Source organism: Pseudopodoces humilis, chromosome 4 (assembly GCF_049639895.1).
Source record: "Pseudopodoces humilis isolate 2021_Gansu_Grassland_sample_001 chromosome 4, ASM4963989v1, whole genome shotgun sequence".
Lineage (NCBI taxonomy): Eukaryota > Metazoa > Chordata > Aves > Passeriformes > Paridae > Pseudopodoces > Pseudopodoces humilis.
This window is the reverse complement of record NC_142203.1, coordinates 65,688,002-65,701,254: the sequence shown is the minus strand read 5'-3', so window position 1 is coordinate 65,701,254 and position 13,253 is coordinate 65,688,002. Positions and strand designations below refer to the sequence as shown.

General features: G+C 35.5%; 1 protein-coding gene across 8 annotated transcripts in view; it reads left to right on the top strand.

The window, feature by feature from the left end:
- The window catches only part of NIPBL (NIPBL cohesin loading factor), a 150,127-nt gene that overhangs the window by 75,159 nt on the left and 61,715 nt on the right, over positions 1-13,253 (top strand). For 6 of the 8 annotated variants that reach the window (XM_014256949.2, XM_088054677.1, XM_088054675.1 and 3 more), the window contains one exon: positions 2,785-3,417. The exons of the other annotated variants lie outside the window; for them this stretch is intronic. In XM_014256949.2, the coding sequence (XP_014112424.1) occupies positions 2,785-3,417 (633 nt within the window). The remainder of the gene's footprint in view (positions 1-2,784; positions 3,418-13,253) is intronic. 8 annotated transcript variants of the gene reach the window in all.

The window sequence follows — 13,253 nt, the reverse complement described above, 5'->3', positions numbered from 1 at the left end:
TTTCCTGAGGTCCAATCTGAACCTCTACAGTTTGAGGCCATTTCCTCTAGTTGCCTGGGAGCAACCTACCTGGCCATAACCTCCTTTCAGGTGGTTGTAGAGAGTGATAAGGTCTCCCCTGAACCTACTCTTGCCCAGGATAAACACTCCCAGCTCCCTCAGCCGCTTCTTGCTGGACTTGTGCTCCAGTTCTGCTCCCCTTTTGTGGTCATGCTCCAGTACCTCAGTGTCTTTCTTGCCGTGAGGGGCCCAGAACTGAACAAAGCATTCAGGATGTGTTTTCACCTGTGCCCAGTACAGGGAGACAATCACTGCCCTGGTCCTGCTGGCCACACTATTGCTGATACAGGCCAGATGCTTTTGGCTTTCTTGACCACCTGGGTACACTTCCAGCTTTTGTCTGAAGTCTCAGTATTGAACGGTATGTGCTGTGTTCATTGTGTGATATCTGCTAAGGTATCTGGTAGGGTGAAACTGTTCAAAAATGGTTCATAATTTTCAGTTTCTTTTCACCACACCTCCATACATAGGCATTGTAGCTTCTGAGACTCCATGTTGTCAGAGGCTTAACCATCATTAACCATCTCAGAAATATGTGAAGTTGTGCTGGAACATGTTATTTTGAAATGCAGCTTGTAGGCCTTACTATCAAAACATTTCAAGGATTTCCTTTAGAAGGAAGATACTTTCAAATACTTATTCGTAGTGCTGCCTAGGAGAGGCAAAATTTTGCTTTTGTTTCTTCATTTACTGGATTCTAAGACTGTTCAATTGAATGCAGTGAAATCCTTCTGGCCTCCTCAAGTCTATTCAAAGATAAAAAGAACCACTTTATCTGCTGCTGCAGCCTTACTTTTCAACATGAGAAATGCCAAATTAATACCAAATCAGATCTTTTCATATTTATCTAAAAGGTTAGAACAAGGGAGAATCATACCTGTTCTCTGTGTTTAGAAGTAGAACTGAAAAATAGTAAGAGTTGCATTGTTGCAACTCTAGAATTATTAATATAAGAGATAATTCAAGTTTAAGATGTAATATCTCTTCGGAAAGTTCTGAGTTGCCTCTACTATTTATAGAAATATCCTCCAGCTTGTACTTCCTGAGTGACAGTCATTGCCATAAAAGAAATTAGTAATCAAGGACTCCTGATACACATTACATTTAATCTTATAAATTACCCAAAGAAGTGGTACTTGTGGGGAAGAGCATGACAAGAATAGGAATCTGGTGAAAAGCAAGGGAGATATTTTCTTTGGGTGTAGTGAGAACTTTGGTACTGGTACTGGTTGGCTGAGTGTGGTATCTGATTTGAGGAAGGGAAGTAGACTAGTAGAATAGTTAGAAAATTGGGATGAGTCAAAACAGGCCTTCCCAAATTGATGTTGACAGAATATGGATTTGTTGCTGAGGGCCAAGAAGGATTAAGATAAAACCATGTCATACCCTGCTCACTACATATAGAAGCTGCAGGACTTCTTAAAGAATGGTCTGGGGAGACAAATGCATAGCAGTCTGTGCAAAGAGGTCATCAGTAAAAGCATACTTTTCATGTAAATTAAAGCTTTGACAGAGATAACCATACTGTTTTTTTCATCTACAGTTTGGTACAATGATAAATGATTCTTAAAACTTCCAAAAATACCTGGTAGAAATTTAAGCTGCAAAATAAAACTGCTTTCTTGTTTAGTAGTGTTTCTTGAATGAAACACACGGGACCTGAATTCCAGTTAATTTTTGCATGTTGTTAGGAGTGCTGACCTATGATGACCTGACTAGAATGACTAATAATAACTTCAGTCACTCCTTTCTGTATTCCCCAATGGATGAATGGAATCTGAATGGTTGTTCTGAGAAGTGGAGACTGTGTGTGTTCCCCACCTTGCACAGTATTCCCTTCTAAGCCAAAACTACAGCTCAAAATTGTAATTGTGACAGGTTGAAAAATTTCTTTGTTTCTCAGACATTTTTCTATGCTAACAGTTACAGGAAGCTGATTAGTTAGAGGAAGTAGAACTTCAAATGTAATTAATTGGAGAAATTATTTGATTAGAAGTATCCTCTTTTTAAAACTTCTGTAGATACCCTCAAATCCTGGAAAGAGTACACATAGAAGCAAAAATTCATACATTAAACAAAAAAGGAGAGGAGATAAGACAAGGAATGGTAGCAAGATGCCTTTAGATAATTAGTGTTTTCTAGATAGTAATGAATGGGGGAGGTTGGAATAAATTTACCTAAAATAAAATTTTAAAAAGAAGAAGAAAAATTTTAAAAAAAGAACTGTCAGAATCCAAGTTAAGGAGGTTGTGTATGTTTTGATTTTATTTTTTTTTTTTATTGAAAATGTGTGCTGAAATGGCTAGTGCTTACTGATCATTAAGTCTTCATCACTAGACCTTAATAAGAATCTTTTTTGATCTTTACTTTTTTCTGTCGTCAACTTGCTTTTGTTGATCATTTTCTAATAGCTGATATTCTGAACCTTAGGTACTATTTTTATTTATTCTTTTTTTGGTGGTGGGTTTTTTTTGTTCCGTCTTCTCTGAAATGGTCCCTTCTCTACTTGCAGTGGACAGCTAAAATTCCTAGGAAATACACTGCAACTATCTAGACTGCATCTTGATCTAGCAATGATGTACTTCCTACCAATCTTATTTAGACCTTTTGTGAACACAGTTATATGTAGAGATACACATTAAAAGTATGCAGCTTATATTTAGTGTGTTTTTATATAAACATGAAACAACATAACTGTTCAGTTTTTCTGAATTATTATTCTAGGATCAAGACAACCTTTAATCCAACAATCTCAGCCTCCACCTTATTCATCACCTAGAGATGTTCCCCCAGACATATTGTTAGATTCTCCAGAAAGAAAGCAAAAGAAACAAAAGAAAATGAAGTTAGGCAAGGATGAAAAAGACCAGACTGAAAAAGCTGCAATGTATGATATCATTAGCTCTCCTTCCAAGGACTCCACTAAGCTTACATTAAGACTGTCTCGTGTAAGATCTTCGGATATGGACCAGCAGGATGATATGCTTTCTGGTTTGGAAAACAGCAGTGTGTCAGAGGGTGATATTCCTTTTAATGTGCAGTACCCAGGACAGACTTCTAAAACACCCGTTACTCCACAGGATGTTAACCGCCCACTAAACGCTGCTCAGTGTTTGCCGCAGCATGAACAGACAGCTTTCCTTCAGGCACAACAAGTGCCTGTTTTACAACAGAACACTTCCGTTGCTGCAAAACAACCTCAAACTCCTGTGGTACAGACACAGCAACAGGTTTCGCAACAAGGAGCTATAACGTCATATGATGAAGTAGAGTTGGATGCATTGGCTGAAATTGAGCGGATAGAACGTGAATCAGCTATTGAAAGGGAGCGATTTTCAAAAGAAGTGCAAGATAAAGGTAAAAGGATTGTGTGTGTGTATATACACTATATATTATATAAATATATAAATATATATATATATATACAACCCCCATATATATATATATATATATAAAAAACTTCCTGTCATTGTCACATAGTTCAATTCTTTTTATTCAGTGTAGGTTCTTCTGCAACATTCATCTCCATTCCCTTCCAACGATGAACTGTAATCTTTCATATATGCATATTTTGAGTATCTGGTATTCTTTATTTGGGGTCTTAATGGATGGAAAGTAAAATTCTTATGTTTCAAAATTCTTTTAAAATACTCTTATTTTGAACCATGAGACTGAATGAAGTACAGTTGATGTTGTTTATAGTTTCTAAAATCCCAGCAGTACCATAAATCAAAACTTGAAGTAAGTTTTGTTAGTTGTGTTATTAATCCATGTTTCCTAATTGAAGAAAATACAGGAAAACTGTTTTATCCCATTTCTATTCATATGCCCATTTGGATTTAATGTGAAGGAGATGTTAGATTAAAATCACATCTATTCTGTTCTTTTGAAGGTAGTGTAATGATTGGCTAATATATACAATTATGTTGTCTCTAATGTTTGTTCAACTGGATATTAATTATTATGTAGGCATTAGAAACTTTAGAGAGCTACCATATATCTGTATGGTCCATAGTAAAGAACCACGTGGACCTCTGAAATGTTTTATCTTTACTTTGGTAGATGTACTTCTTGTCTTAATGGATTTAATTGAATCTATCAATTTTTTTATTTTGATTTCTCTTTCTTTTTCTGTTGTTAACTGGTTTGAAGGTCTTTGGTTTCAGATGTATTTTATGAATTAGACGGTAATAATTTACCATAAGTATTTTTCAGAATCCTCCTCTGTATTGTGTTTAACTTCTGAGAAAAAAAAAATCTTTTGTAGCATAATCCTAATTTATTAGATACTCTCAAGAAAAGTCTTGCAGGATGGAAAATGGTGAAAATTCTCATTTTGGAGGTTCATAGGTGAAAATGGTCCATGGAGACATACTTTCATGGAATGAATTTACACGCAGTTCTTTAACCAGCAGAGAGGGTGCCAATTTTCTCCCTAATCCTAGGGGTTTTTCACTATTTTTAGAGATGCCTGAGTGGTGAGGGGAGGAGAGAGTTTGTGCATGTTTGTGTGTATGTGGTGTGTGTGTGTGTGTGTGTGTGTGTGTGTGTGTGTGTGTGTGTGTGTGAGTTTGTAAATGGTTGCAGTACTAAAAGGTTTAATTTTTAAGTTGTTTCTTATTTGGTAACTAAATCAAATCTTTTTAGGAAAAACTATTTATGAGTATAAGGAGAAAAGGTGTGCTTACCTCAAAAGAGATCTCTATGGATGTGTACTTTCCTTAATTTTAATTTAATGAGATGGGGAATTTGTTTATTTGCTTAAATCTCTTCCGTGAATTTTAAGTTTATTGTTGGAGAGCTTGTAGTTTGTGGTGTAATACTTCAAAAGCTACATTTTTGTCCATACACTTGCAATAGAATCTCTACCATGTTTTACCTGAGGAGCAGATGAAAAAATGAGAAGCATTTTATTTTGATTTCTCTACCTTTTTCTGTTGTTAACTGGTTTGAAGGTCTTCAGTTTCAGATGGTTTCAAACTTTGATCAAGACTAAAAACACACTTTCTGTTTTGTTGTGTCTTTCAGAAAAAGTTGACAATAAGTTGTAGAGTTTGTTTACCGTAATTATACATCCATGGTCAGAACCTTGATTTGTTTCTTTTGGGGAAAAAGAAGGATTTTTTATAGACTGTGACCTTTCCTGTTCACCACTGGTCAATAACCATCTTCCCAAATACAGATTCCAACATTATGGTTTCCCCTTACCTGCATCCTCTGGTAGGCCTCAGATCTTCCTGAGTTCCTGCAGTTGCTATAAGTCAGGTACAAGAATTGCTGCCTTATCCTGGGACAAATAATCACTATTTATTCACTCCTGCTAAGTTGCCCCTATGATAGACAATAGTGCTTTTCACCTTTTCACTCTGGCTCTTGAGGTTTCAGCCATGACTGCAGAGTATTTAGTAGAAAGATTTTTAGCAGTCTTGGAACAGACTTCCTAAAACTGTTACCTTGGAGAAATACAGTTCTTATTTTTTTGGTAATGCTTTTCCCATTGCTTGTAAGTTTATGCTATGTCTAGAAGCTGATAGAGTCTGGGATTGTTGTAGTTAGAGGCATTTCATTTTGTGAGACTGCAGGAAGAGGCATCATCTATTATTCCTATAGGAATATGTCTGATAGAAACATATTCAATAACTTCTAAATATGTCATTCATATCTGCAAACCTGCGTAGTGTCTTTATACAAAAGCTTAGCATTTGTGCCTTTTTGTACATGTACTGTAACTTCATATTACATATGGTGGGTGTGCAAGTACTTGGTCTAAATAGAGTGGGAGTGCATAGTGCCAGCTGATGCTTTACAATAGCAAGCATCCCTTTAGAGAACTTACTCAAAATGCTAGCACATGCTAAAACCTGCATGAAAGCATCTTTGCTGCTTTTGTAACAGAGGCATGGGAATGCATATTACAGCCATATTGTGTTTTCTGTGTACACTCATACCAGTTTCCATAAACTACTTTCAGTAAAGTGGTACTCAAAAGTTTTGGTAGTAGATTAGTGGTCTCTTCTGTCCTTTATTTTAGATGTGAAATCACCATAGCTTGTATTCAATCACAGATTTTCAAATAGTTTATTTTCAACTTCATTTTCTTCTGAGGCTAATAGCCAGTAGTGTGGAGGAGTTCATTTCAGAGAAGCAGCAAAGATAGGGAGGGGGGGTGAGGGGGGGGGGGGGGGACATTTTTGCTAAAAATTATAGAATTTGGCTAAGGCAATGCTCAGATCTGGGTGGTTTTTTTTTGGATGCTGAAGTCCTTTTATTATATTTGGTACTGGTGGGAAATGGGGATTGGAGCCCTCCTGTGGTAATTATAGTACTTTCTGTAATAAATCTTTGTTTCTAATAAAGCTGTTAAAATGTTTAGCTTCCACCAAACAAAGTGCAAAGCAGTCAGTATTCCGGAAGAGGAACTAACACAGGGTTTTGCAGAAGTGCCTTCTTCTTTGAAAAGCCACATACCTTTCTGAAATCTGATTTTCATGCTTTTGCTTTATGAAAAAGACATCTTTAGTGCAAAATTCACTAATGCAAAATATGACAAATTTGATCTAGTCTGTGTCAAATATGTGTAAGGAGTGATTTTATAATATAAGCTTCCTTCCTCATATCTGAGTGCTTTTTGCAGCTATGTTTTTATAATTCTATCCTTTTGGGCTACTTGGCTCTTGGATTAGGTGGAGTGTATCCTTGTCATTTATCATGATAGAGAAGTGCAAAGCTTAACAAGTTGGTTTCATCATTGTCCTTTGTGTGGAAGGGCAGGAGTTTGTATCCTCTTTCTACTTTATCCATCACAAAAGTCTCTCTATTGATTAATTTAACATGTAATTTTTCTGTATCTGTTAGTGAAAGGAGATTCTGAATATCGAGGCATTTGGCACCAAAAGTTACATTCCAATACATCTCTTACATTTAATGGTTTCAGTAGTGCTAAATTGTCCTTGCAACATGACGTAACTCAGGTCTTCTGTTCCCATTGCCTCCTTTACAATGGCCTTTATACCCTCATCAAACACAAGATGTTAATCAATTCTAGATTATATCTTCTCTTTTGAAAGAATGTGTATATTACAGATAAATCTAGCTATTGTTTACCAAGACTCAGATTATCTAAGTTAGAAAGAAAGTGATTCAAAAGGGATATTAGAGAAGTAAATTGACTTTTTACACAATGATTGACAGGTAAGCCATCCTCTGCTCTAGTTACATTGTGATATTTTGATGATGTAATTTCTTCAGAAAAGTAGTGAAACTTAATTCACACTTTCTTCTCTTCTAACTACTGCCAATAGTCGCACTTCCTGTACTATTTGGTGCTATTGAAGGCTTTTGAAACAAGTAGAGGTCTATATTCTGAACCAATACCTTATTCTTAACCAACCACCTTGTTCTCTTGACTGAAATTATGCTTTGTTCACATTCTGAAGTTGACTAGTCCAAATAACTACAGGAAATCCTATTAAGTTTTCAAAATTGTCCTAGGAATTTCTGTTGTTTCAGGCATCTTTTTTTCCTTTAGAGAGATAGGAATGTGGAGGGAGAAATTTCACTTTGGTAACCTCAGTTCATTGCATTAACTTGTGCTTTGCTACTGTTCAAATATAAGTGGCTTACTTTTGTGTGTAGTTAAGTAGATCAAAGTTAGTCCATCACTTTTAGACTAAATCTTTCCTAGAACATTACACTAAAGTTCTTCTTTTTCAAGATTTAGACCTGCTACGGAATTAATTTTCAGATACAAAGTTTATACATCAAAATTTTTCATGCTTTTCTAAAACCTTTAAATACTGTGAAACAAAAATGCTTAACACATTAATGCTAAAAGGAGCTCAGTCTTTTAGCAATAGGAAAAGAGAACATAACCTTGAAAATTACATAAAATCCCAGGAAGTAACCCATCTTTTTCAGATATGCTTTTGCAAATTGATTTAGCTTTTTTATTTTATTCAGATTTGCTGTGTTTTAATCTGATCTCTTCCATACACTGAATTGTGTGGTTAGGCTTTAGGCTTTTTCAAAGATACTTTTGTATGATACAGCTGTCTTAACAGATTGAGGAGTTCTGCTTGTAAGACACTGTTTTCTGGCATTTGTGAGAAGAGTAATGAAATCATTAACCATTTCATTGTGGGGGGCTAATATTTTTTTAAAACTTAAAAGCATTAGAAGAACTTTTTCAATGAGACAGACCGACTTGTATATGTGTGTTTTTCCCTATATATTTTACCCCTGAGGATCCATTTTACCCACTTCTTTGGAATCTTACTGTGGATTCTTTGAATTAGGAAGAAGTGAAGCTGTAATAACTTTATTTCCAATAATTGGATCAGTTAGGGGGCATTTGGATGCCTGCTGTGGGCCCTTCTTTTTTTGGTTCGTTCCAAGCCCTTAGCAGCAGAGACACACATCCCAAGAGTGTGAATCTGCCGGAGCAATACTCTCAAAACTACAGTTCTAGGTAAGTAACCTTTTTCTCTTACCTTTTAAGTTCTTACCCAGCTCCTCTCCCTTTCTCCCCATTACCCATCTCCCCCATAAAATTCCCTAAAGAGGAAACTAATAGAAGAATACTATTAAGAATGAATAGTTTGTTTATGTCTAATTTTATGTAGCCAATTAATAAAATAACAGAATGTATAATTATAACCAATATAACCAATACTTAACAAATGAAATTTTTTTTTTAAAAAAAAGGTAGGATCATATAACTTAACAGCATTTTTATTTGTGCTCATATGTAACATTAAATCAAAATTCCCCTATTTATCCCAGATTGTGCTTTACATAGGGTAGTGCAGAAAACTGCTCTTCTAGGAAGGTATAGAAGATAACTAAACTGTAGCTGTTTAGCCAGAAACCTTCTTTGTTTCAGTCTACACTGTAAACTAAGACTATAAAATTCAATATAAATTGCATGTAATGTTTACCATTGATTGTACCTGTTGGATGAGAGAATTTATGATACCATTAACCCAGTAATGACTTACATACTGGGGTAGTCATTTCTCTATAGTGGATTTAAGTCTCGATAAAGAAATGGCATGAGTAGTTAATAACCCTATTAAGAGCTTAATCGGGTTCTGTAGCTCACAGTCACTAAGTTCATGATGACATCAGAATAAGAAGACACAAGTATTTTTCATTGTCATGGACTATAAATGTTACTGATCTAGTTAACTGATGATATTTTTGAGTGCAAGGCAGAACAAAATTAACAGTTGGAAGGGAGAAGGGAGAGCCATTGCTTATTTCTGAAGTTTTCTGTCTATACAAATGAATTAAAATCTAATTGGATATGTTAGTTGTGATACTAAAGTCGTTTTCATTAAGTCTGATGTTAGTGTATTTTTCTGTTATTTCCTGGTGTAGTATGTCCTTTGTATTACTGTAATTGATAGATAATAGTGAGTAATCAGACATCTTTAAGCAGAAAAATTCATAAGACGATATCATGATTATGTTATTGCTATATTTAAGAAAAGAAGCAAAACTTCAGAATCTTCGTTTTGATAAAGTCTACTACTCCTTAAAGCATGTCAGGAATGTCACTATAGCTCTTTTGTGTTTTGAACTGAGTGAATTTGGACATCCCTTCTAATGGGGTTTCCTTTTTGGACAATGGCTAGAAGATTAATGAGGTCTTTTAACAGGTCACTAAAGATTAGTAGGTGTTTCTGTTCTGAGTCTTGCAAGTCCCTTTCTTTGAACTGCAGCAGCTGAAAGTCTTCTGATCTCTTCAGAGATTTTTGGAATTATGTACCATTCTATAAAGCTTCCTGTATGAGGTTCATGACCATACTTTCTTGAATTCTTCTGTAAGGGAGGAAGCAGTGAGAATAAAATCTTTACCCTGTTGGCTGAATCTCTCCTTCTAGAGGAGGGGCTAGTAGTGTTGCAATCTCTTCTACTGATGGGAAGGGTTTTCTTTGGTTGTTCAATTCTTTTCTTCAGTTGGTATAGGACTTTGAGGTCAGTTGGAAGCAAACTCTTATGGGCTGTCAATGGTGTGCATACATAAGGGATAGAAAAGAACAGATATTTGCTCTCACTCCACTGATAGGTCATCCATTGGTACAATTGTAGTAATTTTGAAGATTCCTTGTATACAGATTAGGTTATTGTGGTCTACAGAACACTGTTGGTTGTGGGGGCAGGGCACTTAGACAACTTTGAAAAAATCTGTGAAAACTAACTAAGAAAAGGAAACAGTTGACAGTGGACATATGTTTGTTATGTGGACATATAGCTGTGTGTCATTTGTTGAAAATTTCTAATCTTGATTGCTAGCTTAAATAGATCAGCTTATAATTGGCCTCTGTCTGACTTGTCTCTCATGTTGTTAAAAAATGGAAGGTTTGACAATATGTTATAACCTTTTAGGATTAGTATATTTGAGTTAAAATCATTAATTAGTGATACAATTAAATAAGTGCTATTTCAAATGAGTGGAAGCATACCCCAGTAATATCTAATATGAGAGATTGGAACAATTAGAAGTTTAAAGACGTAAAACTCTAAAAAGTTATCCTTTACAAAAGGAATGTTTTTACTTTCAATTACCACTTAAATGGTTCATCTAGAATTCATCATTAGAGGACCAATCTTTTTTGTATCTTGAAGAGAACATTCACATTTAACCATTTTGAATATGAAGTCTCCCACTGAATCCCTTACAAGGTGTAAATGGGAAAGCAAAAATTTATCTGTTATGTCTGTATATAAGTATGCCAAACAGTATTAATAGAGGGAAGCATTACCATTCTGCTAAAAAGGAAGCTTAGCAACAATGCTTGTGATTATTATCTAGACTGGTTACCTTTTCATTGATACTTATGGAGGGCCCATTTCAATTTGCTAGGCCAAGCAGTTCTAGAACTGGCTATCACCCCCCAATTATACTCAGTGTTTAAAGAGTTTATTCTGGGATTTAAGGCAGTCATCAGTCTTGCAAGGAAGCAGTAACATAGAGGATATCAGCACTAATGGTGTCTTGACTTTTGCTTTGGAAAGATTCTAGGGTGAGTAAAAGAGCAGAGATACATTTATAATACAGCTCTCCTCATCCACTTGCTTCAGCTCTTCACCACACTTCCTCAGCTTCCAGGCACATCTGTTTTCAGGATGAATGGTCTTCAAATCATGATTGCCATGTAGTTTCAGCAAAAATATATCTCAAGATGTCTGTGGTTTTTCCAGTGCAATGTGTTTTTTGTTGCACAAAGGTTCCACAGTAATTAATTAATTAAATAATTTCTAGATTTTAAAGTATGCATAATTTTGATGCGCAGATATTTCCAAAAGTGAAGGCCATAGCCTGTCTCCAGGAACACTATTCATAAGAGGATTGATGGGAGATTACCACTTGGAAATCCAGCTGATTTTTTTCCTATGTCAAGCTTGTGGTTCCAGTAATGTTTTGTTTCTTGTACCACAGTGAATCATTTCAATTGATAAAATAGCTCTACTATTTTTTAGTATAATGTAGTTTATAATCTTGCTTTGAGTTCCAAGGTACTGCCTTTTAGTGAGCATGTTGCAAGGTAAAGAGAACATTCCTATGAATTTGCCAAGCCAAAAGGATTCATACATAGAGTAACTGTTCTCTGAACTACCATAAATTTGTTAAAGGAATTGGAAAAGATGTAGGTATATTTTGAATATATCTATAACCTCAGAGAAAGGTAGAGGAGTGAATAATTGCTTTGAAAAGAATCTGAAATCAATGAACTCGCATACCCTACCATTAATATATTCATAAATCTCTTCTGTAACTTAATACATACTCCTTTTACTATGAAAAGTGTTACAAAGATGGAAGCAAAAACATTCTGATCACATTTTATTGGACTAAAGAGATTGTGAGCCAATGTATTTGGAGCTGCAACAAGCTTTAGATCTAGGTCTGTAAGATTTCAAAGTGAGACATTAGTCTGGTATTTCGGTGAAGTCCTAGATCACCATATTAAAAAAAAATAAAATAAAAAAATCACTACTGTCTATGGAATGAAGTGAGTGAAACTTGAATACTCACACCGTGAAAGCTATGAATGTATTTCAGTGGACATTGTAAAAGCTCATCTGTTCATTTTGGGACTCATGACTTAAAAGAGCAGCTATATGCAAACTTGCATATATTTGACTGTAAAAGAGAAGATCTGAAGATATCTGTTTTCAGAGGCTAACTACTCTCTTCTCACCTTGCTGATTCTAATTCATATAGCCGAAAGTGAGTTCAAGATTTTATAAAGCCGTCAAAACCCAATGGTTTGTTTCAGCTTTCAAATTTCTGCAGCTATTATGTCAACTTTAAAAGTTTTATACTTATTCAATGGAGTTTTTTCATTATGCTTTGTGAAGGAAGTGGTACTATGTATTCATCCTACCTTTTTTGCCCTAGTTCAACTGGATGTTTTTTTTTACTCAGGACAGCTTTTTTTGTCCTAGATCCAGAATTCTCATAGAGGCAAAGCAGTAATGATTGAGTCTAGTTTTGAGGCTCACTTTCAAGTTGCACTGGAAATCAGAAATCTGTGAGTGATCTGTAACTCTGTCTGCAATCACCTTGCCAGTTAAGAAAACGAAGGTGTCCCTTTCTTCTCAGGCAAGATGTCAAGTTACTAAAAGATCAGTATTCTAATGTCAAGAAAAATGAAGAATGTGCATCAGAAGAGCTATGTATTAAGAGGGAATATGTGTGCCAAGTTGTGATGTGATCATCTACTTATGTGTTCTCAACTTACAATTTGACATTTTGGATGGTGAAGAACAGAAGCATGTTGAGCCTGGTCACTTACAGAAGTCCAAGCAAGAAAATTGGCCCTACTTGAATTGTTTTGGTTGTTTATTCTTGGTGCCTTCAGCATGAGGGCTCTGAAAGGTGAGTTTTGGTTGATCCAGCTACAGCTGTTTAAGGCATCACAGCCTGTGGCCATCTGCTCCTATAATAGGCTTAAGAGAGGAAAGCATTTTTTTGCTTAAAACTGAATTACTCAGCCTGGTAGGTTAATGCAAACCACCTTCACTAGTGCCTTGTGGTGATGCATTAGATAGTGAAATGCAGTTGTGGAAATACAAACGCATGTTCCCTTCTGCTACAGATGAAAACTTCAGTTAAAGACTTGGGGCAGATCATAAATAACAGTAATGTCTTAAAGACTACTGTTAGATCCACCATCAGAGCTTTA